The 21,687-nt window shown below is 38.2% G+C and overlaps 1 protein-coding gene across 7 annotated transcripts in view; it reads right to left on the bottom strand.

Annotated features, from left to right (window-relative positions):
* DSCAM (DS cell adhesion molecule) overlaps positions 1-21,687 on the bottom strand; it is a 695,956-nt gene that overhangs the window by 246,364 nt on the left and 427,905 nt on the right. For all 7 annotated transcript variants that reach the window (XR_011534071.1, XR_011534072.1, XM_008538164.2 and 4 more), the window contains 2 exons: positions 17,848-18,144; positions 16,824-17,099 (listed from right to left, as the gene is read on the bottom strand). Coding sequence is in view for 5 of the 7 variants with exons in the window: in XM_008538164.2 (XP_008536386.1) it covers positions 16,824-17,099; positions 17,848-18,144 (573 nt within the window). In the remaining 2 variants the exon portion in view is untranslated. The remainder of the gene's footprint in view (positions 1-16,823; positions 17,100-17,847; positions 18,145-21,687) is intronic.

Raw genomic sequence — 21,687 nt, forward strand, 5'->3', positions numbered from 1 at the left:
TAAGATTTCCTTGGGGAGTTATATCTTGGGCATATTTGCAACAGCCCAAACCATGCAAAACATAAAAAATTAAACATGTTAAAAGTATTTATTTTTCTTTAGCTATAGATTGAAAATGCCACATTTAAATTTCTGTGGCTGAGGTAAGTGGGAGGTTTGGGTGCATTTAGCTGTGAATTTAAGGCTTGCTCAAGCAAGAAGAATCCATTTGGCTTAGCATTCTTTTAAGACAGGTGTTATAAGCAAAGACAGTAAACCAGAGGTTCGGAGGCTACTCAGCTCTGGCCACGTTCTAAATTATAAAGAAAGATTTTTCTTCATGGCAGAAAAAAACAGTGGGACCAAATCACCCATATTAACCCTAGTTTCAGAAAGTCCCAGGTTCAAGGAAATCTGTCATGACTTGAAGGACTGTCTACAATTAAAAACAAACAAAAAAGCAAAATCAAGTAGATTTCACAAATTTCACAGTTCTCACTCAAGGTGAGCATCAACACCTGCAGACCCTGCGTGCTTGACCTACTACCGTTAGAATATCATCTGCTGTAGATACTGCTGTGATACAAGACATCTTTTCTCAGATCGCACTGTAATTCTTACAATGGTTTGGAACTATTTCCTTTTCTGGTGTTGTATCTCAATGCATGCTATGTTTTCTATGTAGAATTATCACCCTTATTTTAGTCAGTAAAGAGTCCAATATAGCCAATTGGAGGTGTTAGGTTTATTTCAATTATTAGAATTGAATTACACAATATTTATGTGGTAGATATGATTTGAAATTATGTCTAAGTTAATTAAGTGGATCAGCAGGAATTATTATTATTCTCAGGAATAATAAATGTTGTCACCATCTCTGCTTTCTTATGGGTATTTATAAAACACAGACAAGTGTTTTAAAAGAGTTTGTAAGAATTCATAGATCCATGGAGAAGGGATAATGAGCATGGGTGCCTCCCTCATTTGAAAAATTCATACCAAGTAAGATTGAGATTAAAAACCTTAAATAAGTAGTTCAGCAACTCAAGTGGAGACTGTGCGCTCCTTACTAATCACATACTAATGGAAACATTATTAATACCTCGATGCCCTGGCCTGGCCTTGCTTCCTTCCTCTATTTCCCTGATGATCTCATCTACCCATTCTGTTACAGTTGTCAGTTCAACGCCCTTGATTCCCTAATCCACATTTTCAACCAAAAACTCCTTCCCAAGCTTCGTGCCTGCTTGTTCAGCTGTCTGCTAATATCTTCATCTCCAGGTCCCAGAAGTACCTCGCATCTCAAACCAAGTGTCTCACGTTTCCCTTAATCTAACCTTCATCTTCAATTCTCTCTTCCTACTAGTGCTGGCAAAATCTCCCAGCAGCCAGAAGCCTAGCATAATAAAAGTGTTCCTAGGGGAACATCCCTCTTTATCTTCAACCACTTTCCGGGGGCTGCTGTGTCTCATCTACTCCACTTTTCAATATCTCTTGCATCTGGCTCCTTTTTTTCCCCAAACACATTACCATCAACTTTTACTAAAACTTCTTCAGTTGTGTTTGAACCGATCTTCCTAGTTTCTTTTTACTCTTTCTGCAATACAATCCATCTTACACACCTCCACCAGATTAATTTTCTTGAAACACCAGTGTGAGTATGTCTCTTTGCTTCAATCCCTTCCCTGCCTTTAGGATCAAGCAGGAAGTACCAAAGGCTGCAAGATCTGACACCTATCTGTAGGCCGAGTCATACTATTTGCCTACAGTGAGGATTCTTTGTTTCAGCCATATTGACTCTGACTCTGAAGGACTGAACCTTGGCCCTGTTTCTGTCCCCATGCCTTACTCTGGCTCCATTCTCACCCCTACCATCTAACAGTGTGAAAACTCAACTCAGTTGTTACCTGTTTGGGAGAATTTTTCAGGTTCCAGATCCCTTTGAGACTCAACTTAGTTTCTCTTGGAAACCATTTTTTTTGACTCCAGACTTTCTATTCTACCTCACCCCCAGAATTGGCCAGCTGCCCACCTTCTCTCTTTCTAAAACATCTCATGCATATTTCTTTGACGGTGTTGTTGTAAAACCAGTGTTTTTGTTATTTGTCTACCCACAGCCTATTGAGATATTTTCTGTTTCTCATCCTGCTGCTTTTTTCTCAAGACATTTGCTGCCTCCTGCTGTGTGCTATCATTATTTGTCCACAGGGCCTCTTACAGACCCCAATCTCTTGGCAGTGACCTATTATTACTCGATCTCACTAATGGTAGCTGCAGATATTACCTGAATAAATTAAAAAAATCACAGGAATCAAAGAACTAAAAGGATTCTTTGAGTTAAAAATTGTTTTGATGACAAAAGTCTAGTCCAATTATGCGACTTGTCATACACTGTGATCATTTTCATTTCTTATTTGAAATGTTGGGCTAATGTCATTATATAAAATGAGGGCAATTTAAGGAAAAAATTTTTAGGCAAAAGTGTTTAAGATGCACATCTATAGCTGTTTGACATCTATGTAAGTGGCAGGAGTCGTTGACGTACCTGGAGACATGTGGCCCAGATTCCTTTTCAAGAAAGGACACGTGCCCCAGATTCTGGGGGTGATGTCAAGTGGCGCCTTTCATTATCAACCTGCATTATGGCTCACCTTCTCCCTGTGCCCAATCCTTCTCCCGCTCCCTCCTTCCACAGATGTTGATGGTTAAAGCACTCCCTGATAAACACCTTGCACACTAAACGCCCTCTCCGAGACTGCTTCCTGGAGAAACAACCACAAGTTTGCTTTGCGTAGAGTGAAAAATTGATCTACTATTAATAAGGAAAGCAAGTCTGTTTGTAACATTGCCTCTGCATACTCCATCCCTCCATCCATGTTGCTTCTATTCATTTTGGGTTGTGACCTGAAGACAATTAATATGTGTGCTGGGTTCTCTTTTAACAAGACCTCTCTGTACATGATTAACAGTTTCTTCCTATTCTGGAGAATGGAAAGGGATGCTAGAGGCAGGGAAAAAATAGTTTGAAAGTTTAATTGTAAGATTGCTGCTCATTCCCTAAAAATATATCTGTCTATTTGTTTGTTTGTTTGTTTTTACCCCTTTAGCTGTCCTAATTTCAGGCAGTGTCCAGAACTGAAATTTTGCCTTTAATATTTTAATTTATTCTAAATAAATGGGATTATGCCTATTCACAAGCTCAAATATATGTGAAATAGAACTAAAATGAGGAAGAATTCAGTGCTAATACCAGAATTAGAACTCAAGGAACCCCGAAGACTCAACTCAGAAAAACATGAAAGCATGGCAAATATAAACAAACGCACACACATGGATAAATGCCCAAGCGCGTATGCACACTACACACTCTGGCCAAAGAGTTCCCAGTAGGTGAGGCCTAAAGCACAGGGCTCATAAGCTGACTACCAGCCAACAGAGTAGCACGGTTGACATAAAAATAGCGTAACTCTGGAATAAATCAGGAGTAAGAGTAGCTAACTCTTCTACAGTGGTGGTTAAACAAGATATTTGGATGACCAGATTGTGAGGACTGTAGAGCCATAAATATGACAACATAAATAGAAAGTAAAGACAAATAATTTTTTTTTTTCAAAAATTGCTTAAAATTAAGTCCATGGGAGAAAACGCAATTAAAACATTCGAGGAAGAAAAAAATCCTTAAGGGCATAATGTAGAATTACAGTGAAAAGAAACAGAAACTGTTGTTTTCATGAGCTAGAAAGACACAGGTTAGACATAAGGAAGGAAAAAGACGAACCGCCTGGAATTTGGGGATAAAAACACTAGAACTAACACTCAGCATCTCCTTCTAAGGGGCTTTCAAGAAAAGTGACTCACCTATCTTATCGTCAACCAGACGCCTGCAGTGGGATATGGTGGAAGGAAGGGGGTGGATTCTAGTCCTTAGTCCTAGTGACGAGGATTTTTAGCCTTCTTAATTTAAAACTACAGATGAGAAGCAGGCTCCGAGGAGTGGAATTTGCTTGCCCCTTTGTTGGGAAATATTTACATTTCTAAGGGAAACCTCTATCTGTAAAGATGCCTCCCTGTCTGTCCCAGGAAGAAGGGGGATGGCCTTATCTCTAGAAACTCTTAATGCCAGAGGCAAGAACTTAAGTTGGTTACTTTCTGGCAACCTCATGTAACTGACCCCACCCCTCCCCACACTCCCACCCCCCTCCGCCAAATCCTCCTTTGTCTTTAGCTGAGGATAAAATTCAAGTGGTGACTTCTGCCATTTACTCAATCCGGTTTGATTCTTATCTAAAATTTGTGGGACCACCCAATGGCCGGACCCTACGGGCACTGACACCATTTTAACTTTTTTACATATTCTTTGTCTTGTAAAGAGATAACTCACATACCTATGACTTAAATTTAGCCTTACTCTCCACCCAACTTTGCAGCAGAAGCGGCAGCAGCAACATGCTGGCAGCAGCTCTGCCTGCCCATAGGTCCTGTCCCCATGCCAGTGGTGGCAGCAGCAGCTCCCCATGCCCCAGCAACTCTGACTGCCCATGGGTCGTGTCCCCATGCAGGCAGCAGAAGCTCTGACTGCCCATGGGTCCTGTCCCCATGCAGGCAGCAGAAGCTCTGACTGCCCATGGGTCCTGTCCCCATGCTATTCTATACTATTCTCTAAATAAAAGAGCACTACTGCCAGATCTTAAGAGTCTAAGAAATCTTTCTTTCAACTCCTCGGCTCACGGACCCTGCATCATTTTGAGATGTTTCTTCAAGGCTTCTGATAGAAGATGTTTTATAACCACAACCATTATGTTGAAATAGAATTTCTTTAACATTTAAAAATGATGAACAACTTTAGAATTTATGAGAATTTCTGTACTTAATTAGAGTTACCTTGGACTGAGGAGAATGGCAGGTTGCTTTTCTCCTGGTTGAGGGCAAGAACATGTTTACACAGAAGACCTGGTTTAAAAAAACTGGGTATTTTTCTGATGAACCCAAACTAATCTGCATCTCTAATATTTAAAGAAAAGCCATTTGAATCACCATGGCATGAAAAAATTGAAATATAGCTCACGTGTTACTAATGCAGTGAAGAAAAGACTCATCTGGATGGGTTGAAGGACTTTATTTTTGTTTATATGGACTATTGACAAAAGCAAAACCATGAGAATCCAACTGGAAGTGATGAAAGCCAGGCTAAACGACAAGGATAATGAAGATTTATAATACTGGCATTCATTTTAAAACTTAACTTCTTTTTCCAATCAGCTTCTTTACAATGATTATTAGCAAGAGCAGTTTATTTACTTGAGAAGTATTTTCCATGACCTTGACTTAGAAAAGGTCATCTCTCTTTATAAGCTTGGTTATTAATCATAACTGATTTCAAGTGGCTGTATTTTTTGAGCAAATGCTTAAAATGCTTAAATATGTCAGAGAGAATTCAAAGGTGTAAAAAAATAGTTATGATATTTCAACAACACTATATGTCAATTAAATTGTTTTGACCAATTTCAACAGATTTTCAAATTTATGACCCCAAAATGTAAGAAAAAACAAATACGTTTTGAAATATATGAAACATCCATAGAGAAAGCTTCAATACACTTCACAGACTAAAATTGTCTCTGACCACACAGCCATGATATCTTGGGATATGGAGAAGAGTGCATAGCATGGGTCATCTAATAAATGATACAGGAAAACTGACTCAATATATAGAGAAAGACACCCACTTCTCCTACCCCTACAACCCTCAGCATGGATTGAAGACCTAACTGAGGACAGTGGAATATAAACATAGAGCAAATGTAGGAAAAAAATGTAGGGATGTATCTTCCCTGACCTCAGAGCCTTCTTAATCAAGATCTCAATGAAGACAATCAAAAACAAAGTTAAGAGACAAGAGATGGTCTTGTAAAAGATTTTCACAACAATTTCTAAGTAATAAGAGATTCATATTTACATTAAAGAACTATAGCAAAGCAGGAAGAAATAGAAAGAAGACACGGCAAAATGGGCAAAGGAAATTCATAAATGAGATACCCAAATACCTGATAAAAATATGAAGAGATGCTCATCCTCAGTGGTGATGGAAGAGAAAACAAATTAAAATAAAACACTACTTTACATGCACTAGATTTGCAAAAATTAGAACGGCAGATGACATCAATTACTGGCAAAGGTGGGGAAATGTGACCTCTCATGCATGGCTGGTGGCTGCATAAACAGGTATAGGAATTTTGGAGAGGGCTGTGCAGTCATTAGCGAAATTAAGTTAAATTCTACAATCTAACAATTCTACTTCCGGGTTCTGTATTTAATAATACACATAGGCACATCTATAAGGATATTCATTGTAGGATTACGTACAGAGCCAAAGAGCTGGGGGACAACCTAAATGTTTACATTTCATGCTTTTATTGTACGTATTTACATACAGATCTTAATAAGGGCATAGAAAGGAGTTTTGAAATAAATATGGTAAGTACACATAAAAGTGTGCCTATGGGACAGGGTGGAATATTAGAATTGGTGGATGGTTAAAAAAAAGTTAAAATAAAACAAAACAGAGAATTTGTATGGACTGATGATAATGGTGTGGTATATAGCAAATATTGACAAAACAAAACAAAGTGCCCAACTGACCAGTCAGCAGCACCCTTAGGGGTTTTTGTTCATGAGCTCAAAGGAATGACAGCCAAGGGACACGGGTTACAACAAAGAAGACTTATCTTCAGTATGGAGGTGTCACTCTCATTGCCCTCTTTTAGACATTAGACGATGCCTAGAGGGCTGTGTTCCTTTGAGAGCAGACAGACACATCAGTGTCACAGAGGAAATGAGTTGCTGAACAGTCCTGCATACAAAGTAGGTGAACAAATGGGGATGTTAGAGATGGCTAGCCAGGAGGACAGCGGCTCACTGTTGCACACATTTGGGAGCTTATATGGAAAAGGGGGAGAGTTCTGTGCTGCCCTAGAGGGACTAAAGGGACCAGAAATAAGGGGAGGAGCTAGAGAAGGCAGATTTGTATTCAAAGGAGGAAGAACTGTCTGATGAACATGGCCTTGAGGAATCAGGAAGGGCTTAGAGCTCCGTGGGACACTGCACAGACCCTGTGCAGACTAAGTCTGAAAAACACGGGTATGCTGGAGGGGCCATTGAGTTGAGTATCATGTGAGAGGCTAGTCTAGACAAACTCCAAGTTCATTTATATCCTTAAGGTTCTGTCATTGTATCATCTATTTTTGTGTATATAGGCATATATTATACGTACTTATTTATTCCTAGCCATATGTGACTATAATACACATAAATATTTATACATGATTTTAACCTATGCATATATTTTGTATTTCAGATGAATATATTTATACATAATTATAGAAATATATATATTATATATACTTATACTATACTTATTATATATACTTATATAATATATAATATATAAATTATATAAAATACAATTTACAATGTATATTTATAAGCATAAATATATATCCTATATAAATATAATATACGTATTATTTGTCACATATCATATGTGCATAAACTACACAGTTCTGTTGAACTTATATATTTTGATATTTACTAGTGTTAGGTGCCAATTCATATGAAAGGTCCTACTGAATGATTTCAAACAGTTGAGGGTTGATTTTTCTGATTTAAAATGTTACCAGGGCATTATTAATTAAGCACTATCAAAGGGTCTTTTCCTGTGTGTGTGTGTACGTGTGCACATACACGTGTGCATTTGCAAAGAGTTTGATTATGGGCTAGGCAAGGAAAGTGTAAGTAATTTTCTTAGCATTCTTTCTTTCTCATCTCTGCTTAATTCTCTCTGAGTTCCCATGTTTAACAAGTATTGCAAAACACTATTTCTTAATTTTAATTTTGATTAAGTAGAAAACTGCATTCTTTGACTTTACAACAAATCCAATACATAATCCTTTTCTTTTCCTCTACTTAGAGGAAATTAATTTGAGATATTATTTTTAAAAATTTTTAACAAAAAGTTTCCTTGAAGAAAGGTACCAGCTCATTTCCTAGAATGGAACAGGAATTACAAGGCATTCTTTTTTGTTTTTGTTTTTTGAAAGGCATTCTATCAACAGGATAATCCTGTCAGAAGGAGAGTACTCAGACTGAGTTGGGAGCTCAATTCTGAGATCCTAACCAAAGCAAAGAATTTCTATTCTCTGGAAGCTTGAGAGCTCGAATCCTCATGTCAGACGAGTTTAGGACGGTGGGACAGTGACAGCCCCCCACTTCGCTGGCCTTCTTTACCACATTTAGATATGAAACTAACAAAGAGAATCTAAAATCCCAATTGAACTCACAAATTACCACAAAAGGATTTCACACCATTATTATCTTCATGTTTCCCCACTACGTCTATTTTCTCCTGTATTATTCACCATAGAAACTATACACTCCCTAAGAAATTGTTGAAAATCAATATACACATTTTGTGAATGACCAAAATTTATGGCCACATAAGAGCCCAGCAAATAGGACCCACTGAACATTGCTTAACTTTAATAAGGCACCTAAAAGAGAAAAACAACTTGAAATGCCGTGTTTTCTAGAAACGATACTGTAAAGGATTCCAGTAGCTAGAGAGATGGAGAGTGGAAGAAAGTGAAAGTGATAAAGAGAGAAGGCCCCTTGCTCCCTGGCAGAGTTGGGTGTGGAAGCTGGTGGAAGTTGATGGTGCTCTGGTTGGAACAGGAAGTGAGCAAATGTCAGCAAGTGGCAGTGGGTGACATGCACAGAGCTGTATCTCTCTCTGCCTGGGCCAAATGACATTAGCTGTCAGGAGCCCCCGAAGAACGATGCCATTAGAAGGCAGTGCTCCTAGCCGCTCACTAGAGATGGGAGGAGAGCAGACACATTATCAGCACTGGTTTTCATTTAGCATTCATTTCCCCAAATGCGCCAACAGCAAGACTGCAAGACTGCCAGGAGGATGGATGAGATTCAGCATATAATAAAAAGCCGCTGTGGATGCAGCATCTTTACGTCGAATTGTGCAGAAAGTGTCCCAGTTAGGCCCCAGAATACAAAAGGTCACTGCCATAAAGTCAGAGACACTGTCAGTGACACCTAATCCTTTCTCCAATTTAAAGCAGGATATGACACGAATTTCTCTTAAATTAGAACGAGACAGTGCTACAAATATAAAAATAAATGAAATATGAAAGAGGGAATATTTGTGGTTGCTCTCGTTGCATTTCCAGTATTATCATCTCATCTCCATATTGGTAAATATTAACTGAAAAAACCCAATAAAATATAATTCTGAAAGCTTGCTGTTTCTTAGACACTCTTGGCTACTTAAATTTTCAACTATCTCCCTTTATTAATTTTAGCCTGCTGTCCCCAAATCCCTCTTTCAAAGTTCCCATGGTCTGAATCCACGAGGGGGCTCCACAGACACGTTAGACGAAACCCTACCCTTCGGAAGACTTTCCCAAGACACTAATATTTTAGGTTCCCTCTCTCAGCCTTTCCATCATCCAGAATGGAAATTCTGGAGTCATCTTTGGTTCTTACTCACCCCCCTTCACCAAATTAATTCCTTCCTGTTCATCTCTTCAATTTAACTAATTCTCTCTCTCTTAAATTAAGCCTTTAATATCTCATGCCCTTAACTTTAAACATAACCTTCTTTCTTGACTTTTTAACTAGCTTTCTTCCTGGGTTCTTTGCCTTAATTTCTTCTCACTTCAAACCTGGCTTCCCACTGCAGTATGAATTACTTTTCTAAGACATACCATGAGGTCGTATTGGAACCCAAATATGTGTCTTCGAGTGTTGAATACATCAGTGGACAACTTTGAAGCAGTCTCCCGACTTCCTTACTCTGTTTCTCTGATTAGACTTTATCCACATGCCAAGTCACTGGGAGTATTAATCAAGGTTACACATATGAAAGTGTTTTGTAAACTATAAAGTTTTACATAAATATAAACAGAAGGTGACATTTTTATCTAGCAGCCAATTAACTTCCCTGGCAGTGTTGGTCCCCAGAAATTAGAACACTCAATTAGGCACTGTTCAAGTTCAAAGTGGCACCTAAAATGAGACAGAAAAAAGCTTTGAAATGTGTTAAATATAACACTGCTTGTTTAATTGAAATGAAGTGAAAGAAGGGATTCTTTTTGAGAAGATCAGCCCTGAGCTAACATCCACTGCCAATTCTCCTCTTTTTGCTGAGGAAGACTGGCCCTGAGCTAACATCCGTGCCCACCTTCCTCTACTTTATAGGTGGGACACCTACCACAGCATGGCTTATCAAGCGGTGTCTTGTCCGCACCTCGGATCCGAACTGGCGAGCCCTGGGCCACTGAAGCGGAACGTGCTAACTGAACTGCTGTGCCACCGGGCTAGCCTCAAAAGAAGGGATTTTTGACTTTCATTTCTCCCTACACATTTGAGGACTTTTGGTTGGTTAAGATATTTCAGAACTGCTTAAGTTTCAGGCATTATCAACAATTAACATGTTATTTATATCAATTTGAGTTTTTTTTCAAATTTCCCAAGTCATATGCTACAAAGCAGGCAAAGGGTCATGACTATCACCAAAAAAGACATCACTGAAAAATAGCATTGTTTTCAAATGTCATCTAAATACACATACACACACACACCACTCTATTCAGTGTTAAAGAAGAATCTCCTGAAAACAAGATAAAAATGGGTTTCACAGTTTGCAGCATTATTGATGGAAACAAGTGGGCCCACTTCCAAAGGAAGCTAACATTTAACACATCATATTTGCTCTTCCAGAATCATCTGAGTAAAATATTCACTGTGTAGTCTAACAGGAAAGGGAATGGAGCTGTATTTAATGCACAAAATGGGAAAGAGTTTCTTTCGATCCTGATCCACAGAGAGAGTCAAAAACCGCAGTCTTTTCCTGTAATTCAGCTGGTTCCTCATCTCTCCTCTTATCATAATTGAAAACAGTAAAGGTTATTCATTTTTAAAAAGCTTTGATGGACTACTAACCCTGACCACTGGAGTGTTATTTAATTTATATATTGCATTTCAAAACATTTTAAAATTCAAATTTAAATGTTCAGAAGTCAATTTGGTTATGACCTTACTAACAACATCGGATTAAAGGCTAAAATTGTTAATAGTGTATAATTGTTACTACATATTGAAAGTTAGAAGTCATTTTAAGCAATAAATGCAAGTGGTATCTTAAACCAAATTACTCTAAATATCTTTGTAAGAGTGCAATGCATGTGAATATAACAGACACAAAAAAGAATGCCCTAAACTGACATATAGGAATCCAGAATTTATTATTTTTTCACCTGGGAAGTCCCACACTGGCTTATGCATCCTTAACTCTATCCACTCAGCCTGCAATTTTCCTCTTTCAGTATCTACGTTTCATCTATCTACAGAGAAAAGATGAAATTAAGTAAAAGCAAGCTGGGATATCCTGCAGTATTGAAAGCCAACACTGTATTTGGTTTAGAAAATGTTCCTTAAAGCAGAAGAAAATATGTCTTGAAGCAATGATTAACAAAAAGTACATGCTCTCTCCTCTGCCCAGACATACATTTAAAAAATTAATTTAAATCTGATGAACATCAACTCAACATATATTTTTTGAGCAAGTTCTGCATTCCTGGCTTCTTGGCAAAACCACTGTTTTTTTTTTTTAAGATTGGCCCTGAGCTAACATCTACTGCCAATCTTCTTTTTTTCTTTTTCTCCCCAAAGCTCCCCAGTACATAGTTGTATATTCTAGTTGTAGGTCCTTCTAGTTCTGATATGTGAGACGCCACCTCAGCATGGCTTGAGGAGCAGCGCTAGGTCTGTGCCCAGGATCCGAACCAGCAAAACCCTGGGACACCAAAGTGGAGCACACGAACTCAACCACTTGGCCATGGGGCTGACCCCAAATCCATTGTTTAAAGTCTTTCCCATCAAACTTTTGTTAGTGTGTGATAGTCTCACATGGTGGGGTCTCCTGAGAGATCTGATCTGTCATCAAGGAGCCTATTATTAGAGACAGACGAGGATGTCTCTTGCTTTGTTCATATGGCTGTTGTAATAGTCATAGATCTGTTTGATCTCAGTATCTTCCTGCATCTGGATGACTTTTCTGCTTTCTTTATCTCTGTGATTTGATTGTCGCACCTGACATCCTCCTTTCATCTGGCCTCTCTCTTCCACCCTCCCTATCAATGGTCTTTGCTTGGCTTCCATTGCCTAAGATGGTTCTTCTTCTCCCTGGGGGTGGTTTTAGAGAGAATTCTTAGCCATTGGATAGAATTTATTTTCTGAAATATTGACCTGCTCAGGGGCCTTTCTCTATTGAGCACATTTTAATATGTAAAGTGAATACACATTCTGAAGTCGTTATGAGCCCTGTTCATGTTTTAAGTCACTGTCTTAACACAGCTTGTATTGTCAGCTGCTTTCATTTTCCTCCTTCTTTGATCTTTCAATCTTCTCCCTGGCATGGGGGTGTGGGTGGAGGCAGGCAGCCTATGCAGGTACCCCATTGCTCTGGTCATAGATACTGGTCCAGGAATGGGCTGGTGGCCTATGGAATGCCAACCAGAGTCCCTCTGTAGGATTTTCCTACATGGAATGGTCAGGAAAGGGCTCTGTCATAGTTGTGGGCATGTGAGTGCAGAGATATTCAGGGCCAATTTTTCTGCCATATCAAGAAGCTGCTCTGAGGGAATTAAACTGATGTGTGGAGGGAAGCACCAAAGAGACAGACAGAACATCCAGACGGTCATTACCGGTCTAGATCAGGCCTCCCCTGAGGCCCACCCTATCTCCGCCCCTCCCAAAGTTTGGCTTAACGTGCCCTTGAATTTCCATCCCTATCTCCCCCAATACACTATTGTAATTGCTGTGAAACTGGTGGATTCCCGCACTTTTTTTATAAATAGGGTCATGGTCAATACACTGCTTCCCAATCTAGGAAATTTAACAAGACAAATTTAAATTTCAGACAGTTCTTGTTTGAATTTTTGTCAGACTTTGTCTTTAGACATTTGGTGAATAGGTTTTGCTGTGCGTCTGCCTAAGCGACTGATGTCCGCCTACATGAAGGTGAAATCTGCAGTGGGGTACGCAGAGTCCCTCGACAGTCACACTTAGGCCTGTGCCCTTACACATTATCTATTCACTGTTGTCTCCAAATCCACATCCCAGAATCCTAAATACCACTCTCCTAAATCCAGTTTCCTACTTACTGGATCCAATTATTTGTGTAATATATATTTCAACCTCAACATATCAAAAAGTAGACTCCTAATTTCTTCCCTTAGACTGTTCCACTAGATCTTTTGCTAACTCAGTTGATGGCAGGGCTCTTCTTGCCATTGCTCAGGTCAAAATTTTGGAGTTATCCTTCCATCTTTGTTTCTCTCACAGCCACATCCAATCCATCAGGAAATCCTATTGAATAGACCTTAAAAACATGCCCAGAATCTTTCTTCTACTTGCTATCTCTCTGGTCCAAGCCCTCCTACCTCTCACCTGGGTTAGCCTTCTAAGAGGTCACTCTGCTTGTCTCTTCTTGCCCTTTAGCCTAATTCTCAGCACAGGAGTCAGAAGTATCCTTTTAAAACCCAAGTCAGGCCATGTGACTTCTGTTTAAAATCACCCGATATATCCCCTCATCTCACTCAAAAGAAAAACTCAAGTCATTACAACCCAAATCTAGGTCCCACATGAAATGGTCCTGCTAATTCTGACCTCATTCCTATTAATTTCGCCCTCGTTCACTCTGCTTCAGCCACACTAGCCTCTCTGCTCTTCCTCAAGCTCGCCAGGCACACTCCTGTTTTTGTTCTATCTGTTCCCTTTGTCTAGAATGTTCTTCCCCAGATATCTGCTTGGCTCTCTTGCACACCTCTATGTCCTTGCTCAAATCTCACCTTCTTAAAGAAGCCTTCCCTGACCACTCTGTTAAATATTGCAAATCCCACATCCCAACGACTGCCCCACTCACCACCAGCCATTTCTCACCAGGCGGCTATAATGAAACATTTCACAAAATAGGATTGTCCTTTTGTTTGGCAGCCTTTGCAAAGGAGCTGAAAATATTTATAGTGCATAATATATGCTTAAAAGAAAAAGATTCCTGAAAACAAAACTGTTTGATTAAATTGTGAAATTTTGTTTCCTAAAATCATAGATATGCTAGTTATAAAAGCCAATAAATTCTCCTTTGGGGCATAAGCTAGTTTTTGGATTGGTCTCTGTCACTTAAAATCGAAAGGGCCAAGATTAATACATTGATTTATGCTGATCTGGAAAAGAATAAAAGTTTTTGGAATTTTAAGAATAAAAGTGATTCAGATGGTCTTTATTTGAACTTATGTCTCCTAAAAAAATGGTATTAAAATATTTATATTCATTTATCCAATGGCCATAGTTCTGGCGATTTTTCCTGAAAGAAATAATCTTAAAAGCAGACAAAGGCCAACACATAAAGAAGCTCATTTGATGCATCATTCATAATGAGTGAACATTAAAAATAAATGAAACGTTTAGCACTGAATATTTTCAAAATGTAGTTTGCAGACCCATGGGGATCCTTGAAACCATTTTAATGAATCTGCAAGAAGACAACCATTTTCATTAGAGTACTAAGATGTTATTTGCTTTTCTCATTTTATGGACATTTGCACAGATGTGCAAAAATAGTGGTGGGTAAGACTGGTAGAACCTTAGCACAAATCACACTAGCACATCAGAATGTACTAGAAGTTGTATCGTTTACCAACACATATCCCAGTCGTTGTTGTTTTCTTAAACCAGTTTCATTTAAGGACACTTACGAAGCCATAAAAACAATAATTTTAATAAATCTTGACCCATGAGTTCATGTCATGTTTAATGTTCAATGTTCTGTGTAACAAAATGGGAAGAATGAACAAAACACTTCCACTGCCTGCTGAGAAGGTTGTTGATTTCGAGTAAAGTAGTTGTGCGCTTGCTGAGTTACAAGCTCAACTAGCCACTTTTTCCATGGAATTTCATTGCTTCCTCAAAGAATGTCTACCTAAAAACTACAGTTATTCAGGCTCGTTTATTTGGCAGACATTTTCCTGGAAAAGAAAGAAATGAGCCTGTCACTCCTACAATCACAACTGACAGTGTTTGTTGTAAACAATAAAATTCACACTTTCAAGCAAAAAAGTAGAATTTTGGAAAACTTGTACTGTCACCATGAACTTGACAGCTTTCCAATATTTAGAGACCTTTCTCATGGAATCACGGTGATATTTTGATATTGTATAATGAATTGTGTCAACATTTGGAAGCTCTACATAGCTCAGAGAACCAATCATTTCCAAATGATCAACCTGTCATGGTACAAAACCATGTGTTGGTAAAACATTCATTCAAAGGGTATAAGAGAGTAATGAATTCTAAGATAGGAGAGTACGAAAAATTCATTAAAAAGGTGCAAATTCTCCATCGCAGCTAGCCTTTAACATACTGCCATGTTTTAATTCTCTGCATGGTATTGAATACTGTAAAGTATTTTCTAGTTTATTTACTTGCTTTATTTTTTGTCTCTCCTGATTGGAAGCAAAGCTTCATGACGGAAAAGATTTTGTCTACCTTCTTCATCACTGTTTTCCTCACGGCCTAGAGTGGTGCCTGGCACAGAGTAGATGTTCCATAAATGATGGCAGAAGACATAAATACAACCACCAAATTGACTTTTATGCAGGTATGACCAGTCTGGTTTGTCAAGATTTTCTAATGATTTGAAAAAATTCTTAAGATAGGTGGTTATTAAAAAAATTCAAAATTATTCATTTGCAAGTGTATCTAAGGTAGAACAGATATTAGATAACATACAGTACATAACATATTACATATTGTATGTGTGTGTGTATATTTATAGGCGTTCCTAGAAAGGTAAACGGAAACGGTTTGTGAGAAAAGATGGTGGGGAAGACCATGGAAAACCCATGCAACTTTGTAAGGAGGACACCAAAGACAATGAGTGGTACACAGGGAGATATCTTGGACAGCTCAAGCAGGCAGCTTAACATGGCAGGAGGCTGCTTTCACAGATTTTTGAAACTGTTTCATAACATATTAGAGCTATTTTCATGACCTACTTCATGTAGATTATTTACATAATTGGAAATTTTCATTTTAGGTTCAGCTGAGGAAACTGAATTGAGGAATGGAAGAAACAGTCTCCTCTAAGGGTCTGCCACTATAAAGCTGTGTGTTCCTGGACGGGTCTTGTCACTTTATTGGTCTTTACTGATAAGGAGATTGGAGTTGAGTTGCATTATCTCCAAAGTTCATCCTCATGGTTAGATTCCATGATAGTCTATGTCATGATGTAAAGAATAACTTAAAAGTCAAGAAATTTTCTACGTAGTCCTTTAGTCATTTAATTCCTATATTGTTACTTGGAAGTGTTCATTCACTCAAGATGAGAAGCTTGTATGAAATCCTCTTTCTTCCAGTTGGATTCTAAAAGAACTCATTTTTAGGAAAAGAAAGATACATGTTTTAAAATTATCTCTCAGAAAACTAGATAACCAAGCCAATGATGCATTTCTTTTTTCTATGGTAATATTAACAGCACACGCCCTCCTGAAAATCAAGCCAAAAGTTCACACGAAAAGATAGCTATATCGACCACAGGTCTTGCAAGATGCAGTAGTAAAGAGAACAGGACATCTAATGTTCTAATCCAATCATTCCATGGTGTTTACAATTGTCCTACTCTAAATGTGCAGATTCTTAGATTGTTCCACTCCTAATTGTTGATCTGGTGAAGCAGCAATGGCAGGTTGTGTGGGGGTGGAGAGGAACAGCCTTACCTTTAACGGTCACGTGGACACTCTGGCTGGTGGAGAGCTGCGGCTGAACCAGCACGTTGCACGTGTACTCGCCCTCGTCCACTTCTTTTTGCACGTCTGAGAGTTTCAGAGTTCCATTGTTCTCAAACGCCACTTGGCGGTGGTTAAAAGGAAGCAGATTAGAGTTCTTGTACCATTTGATGGAGTAATATGGATAGCCAATCACTCGACAGTGAATGTACGTGTCCCGTCCTGCTATTGCTGTGATATTTTTCATTGGTCGAATGCTTGCAGGCCCTAGAGAGACACAAAGAAACTCTTGAAAATAATTTAAGGGTACTTCTCATGTGCAGAAATGGGTACACTTTTCCTTGAGTTAAAAATGTAGGTTATTTTCACATAAGACATCTTTTTCAATTTAATAAGTTTCTCTGTATTTGGCATTTTCCACTAAGGAGGTTTTTTCTTTTCCTTTAATTTCATTACTTCCAAATGAGTTGAGTGAGTGTTAAATACTTTAATTATCAATAACTTCCATTAAAACATTTTGAATTACAAGGTAAAAGGCAATTTAATCAATAAAAAGCAACTAGTCTGCACAGCACACTCATGCTCTTTCTGTGAAAACACTGGTAGCAATTTGGCTGTTTAGCTCTCTCTATAAAATAGATATGAAGATGGAGGGTATGCCACGTTGCACTATGAATGTAAGTTAAGATAGCATGTACATGAAGGTTTGCCATGAATGTAGGAGAACAGAAGAGGAAGAAGGAAGAGGCATGCAGAGCATTAACCAGGAAAGGAAAGATCCAGTGGACAAATCTAAGAGAAAAAGAAGGGGAGAAGCTGACTAAAGAAATCAAAACGCCGTTTCCAACGTTAACCCAATCAGTGCCATTCCTGAGTAGGAAGGAAAGGGCAGGAAATGAGAAGCAATAGTTAATCCGTTTTGGCATTCCAAGACTCAGCTCAGTGCATGCAGAAACCTTCTTCTCCACTACAATGAGTTATGTGTGTTTTTTTGAGGAGCTGATTTGACAAGCACCTCTTACGTTTATTCGAGCCTGGTACAGGACGACTCCTGCCGAGTTGTTGGCGGTGCAGCGGTACACTCCCCCATCCCGGACCTGAGAGCTGGAGATGTTTAGGTAGCTGACCACGTTTCCCTCTGACGTGATCATCTGGCTGATGCGGTGACTGCCACCCTTGAGAATAGGGTCGTCATCCAGGGTCCACGTGATTGTGGGCAATGGAGTTCCCTTCACGTTGCACATGAGGGAAACCGGTTCTGCTGGACTCACTACTTTTTCACTAAAGGCGGAAATGATTTTAGGAGTTCCATCTGTAGGAAGACAAATCATGGAAGGAAGTGGCACATACAAATAATTAAACAACTTCCAAGTACATTTATTTAATGATTAGGAGGTAGATGATTACTAAATGACTAAGGCTTATTAAACACTACAAAAAAGCCTGGTTTTATTGATAAAGCTAAATCCCAATAACAATAAGATTTCACTTTCAAAAGAGATAAACACAGCATTAGCAAGCTTCAATAAATTGCTTATGTATTTCCTGATTATCATAACAAGAAGAATAACAATGCAGCCGAGATATTCATATTAAACAATGTCAGCTCTTAAGAAGTCTACAATTCAAAACTGGTATGTGCCCCTCCCAAAATTGTAAACAGAGGAAATCCACACCCCTAGTCACTGCAGCTTTCTACTTCCCCAAGGTCATTCGGGATTGCTCACTAGGGAACTGCTTAGAGGAAGAAAGACTGAGAAAGACTGAGAAACTGATTATCTAATCTTTCTTTTCTCATAAGAAATAACCTCTTGTAGTTTTAATGACAAATGGGACATACCTGTAAATTTCCAAGAAGCCTCTGAGAATGAGTAAAAGCTAAATAAAGTTTGACCTTTCTGGCACGTATTAAATATCTCTATAAGTATCTTAAGTAGGGTGGCCATATAATTTATCATCCAACCTGGGGCGCTTTTGAGAATGGAATGGGTACTATGAACAATTATAACAGGAGAACAGACACAACTCAAGGTTATCCCAGGCAAACTAGGTAGGAGCTTAGTCTTAGGGAAATTTCCATGGGAGTTTCCCATATTTTCAACAAAGACCAAGTTTTCATATTCCATTATTTTTCTATCACAGATGTGGACTACTTCCCTCGTATTGTATAGTAGTAATCACAAATGCATGTTTCTTTTTTTTATATGGCTCCCCATGAAAAAAAAAGAGAGAGACATGCATATTACAGAAAAATACTTGAAAGTCAAAGGAAGGAAAAGTTGTGAATAGGCCTACTAGCCTCAGGGAAATAAATCAACACTGTGACACTTCTTTTCTAGGCGTAAGTGGCTCATTATTTGTGGGTCACAATTATGTCACATAATTGTGATCACATGCAACAGGATTTTTGATTTTAGTAATAAACTTTGCTGAAGGAGATAGTTTTTTAAAAGGATTTTTGTGCTCATTTTCAGGATTCATCGCAGAATGAAAGATAATGATTACCAGATATTATTTTTTAGGTTCTAATTTTTATTATAAGACTTATAGATATCTATTGTTGAAAAACCGGAAAGTATAGATACAGAAAAGACATATGGGAGACAGAACTGAAGATAGCTTGCAATTTCATCACAGAGAGATAACTGTTAGCACTTCCAAGTCCTGAAGAAAGAGTTACTCATTGACCCAAAACCTTGAAGCCCATTCTGTGGCCAGCGGGGCCAGCTGTGTGGGGTTCTCATGACGGGAAGCGTTGTGGTGAGGTGCTGCACTACAGTCTGCTACCATCTTTTCATTTGCAAATTCCTGAATCTTCTTCATTCCAACTCACATTCTGATTGCCTGGAGAAGGCTCTCAAGTATGTTTTTTCCCAGATGCATTCATAAGGAGCACATCTCAGTGTCCTTGTGTTGCAAACATCTCCCTTACCCTCCCAAAGATCAGAAAAAGAACTTCCTAATATTAAAATGAAGACCCTGCATTTCTGCCCTTAGAATACGGCAGACACTGCTTCAACAGGCTTTGCATTTAATTCACAGAGAAGTTAGACATCATCCTGATTTTTATTCTCTGTACATAATCAGTTGTTGATGCTGGGGAATGTTGAGATTATTTTATTTGACCTTACAATTCAACTTTATCTTCAGGATGTATTTAGCTGTAAATTTCTTTGCACTGAGTTTTACACCGTGGACTGAAAACTCAAGTCATTTTTATCTGTTTAGGAACGTTTTCTTCAGTTATACTGTTTTTTCATAGATAAAGTTTACATACAGTGAAATGTGCAGATCTTAAGTGTACAAACAGAATGAGTTTTCTTAAATATATACACCTGTGTAACCAACATAATGCTCGAGATATAAAACATTTCCAACATCCCGCAACATGGGGATCATCCATCATCCTTATTCCTAGGGCTCCTTTAAATCAATCCTCACTCACCATGGGCAGTCACTGTTCTGATTTCTATCACCATGAATTAATTCTGTGTGTTCTTGACCTTCAAACCCATGTAATCACAGAGGATGTACCTTTATACACGCATATATTCTACCATAACCACAGTACAATTAGCAAAATTAAGAAATGTGACTTTGGAACAGTACCATTACCTAATGTACTGTCCACATTGAAAGCCTGCCAATTGACCCAAAATGTCCCTTATAGCTATTTTTTCCCTGTTCAATCAGTATTACACATTACATTTATTTGTCATGTCTCTTTAGTCTCTTTTAATCTGGAACTTTCTTAGGTCTCTTATATTTCTTGACTTTGACATTTTTGAGGAGTTACTTTGTAGTAACTATTTCCTGAGGATTAGAAGCAGGTTGTGCATTTTTGGCCAAAATATCATGGAAGTAATGTTGTTTCCATGTGCTTATAGGACATTGTATATCTCCTTTTGTGAAATGTCTGCTCAAATCTTTTGTCCACTTTTATATTAGACTGTTTGCCTTTGTTATTGATTTGTAGAAATTCTTTATGTACGCTGAATACAAGTATCTATACATATGTCAGAATCACATAATGGTTAGATATATTTGTCAGATAGCTTATATAAATGACACAGAATGTTTGTCAGGCACATATATAGAATATAACACATATGTGTGCTCATGTGTGTAAAATAGCTTCTTTCAGTCTGTAGTTGCCTTTTCCTTTTCTTAATGATGTCTTTCTCTTTGCCACTCTGTGTTTTCTTGGTCCTAAGAAAGCTTTATCTATCCCAAAATGATGAAGAATTCTTCTGTGCTTCTTTTTCAAGACTTTATAGTTTTTGACTTTAAATTTCAATCTATAATTCATATCCCATTAATTTTTGTGTAAAGTATAAAGTGTCAGGTAGGGATTGATATTCATTTCTTTCCATACCTTCATTGAGTAGTTTCGGTACTGTTGGTCGAAAAGACTTTCCTTTACCTATTGAATATCGTGTGTTCTTTTGCAAATCCCTTCAACATATATGTGTGAGCATGTTTCTGGACCATCGATTGTGTTCCACCGAGCAATACATCTACCTCGTTTAATGCAGATGTAGAGTAAGTCTTCAAACCTAGTAGGATGAGTCCTCCAACTTTATTCCTTTTTTCAAGACTGTTGGAGTGATTCTCAGTTCTTTACTTTTCCATATATATTTTTTAAATCCGTTTGGACTACAGGACTTCCACTTTTCTATATAAATTTTAAAGTCATCCATAAAAGCTGTAGAGATTTTGATTGGGATTACATCAATCGTTTTAGAGAGAACCGTTACCTTAAGAAATTACTTTCCCAGTCCTTGAATATGGCATGTCCTTCCAATGTTTCAGGTTCTCACAATTTTATATTAGCAATGTTGTATCGTTTTACATG

Source organism: Equus przewalskii, chromosome 27 (genome assembly GCF_037783145.1).
Source record: "Equus przewalskii isolate Varuska chromosome 27, EquPr2, whole genome shotgun sequence".
Taxonomy (NCBI): Eukaryota; Metazoa; Chordata; class Mammalia; order Perissodactyla; family Equidae; genus Equus; species Equus przewalskii.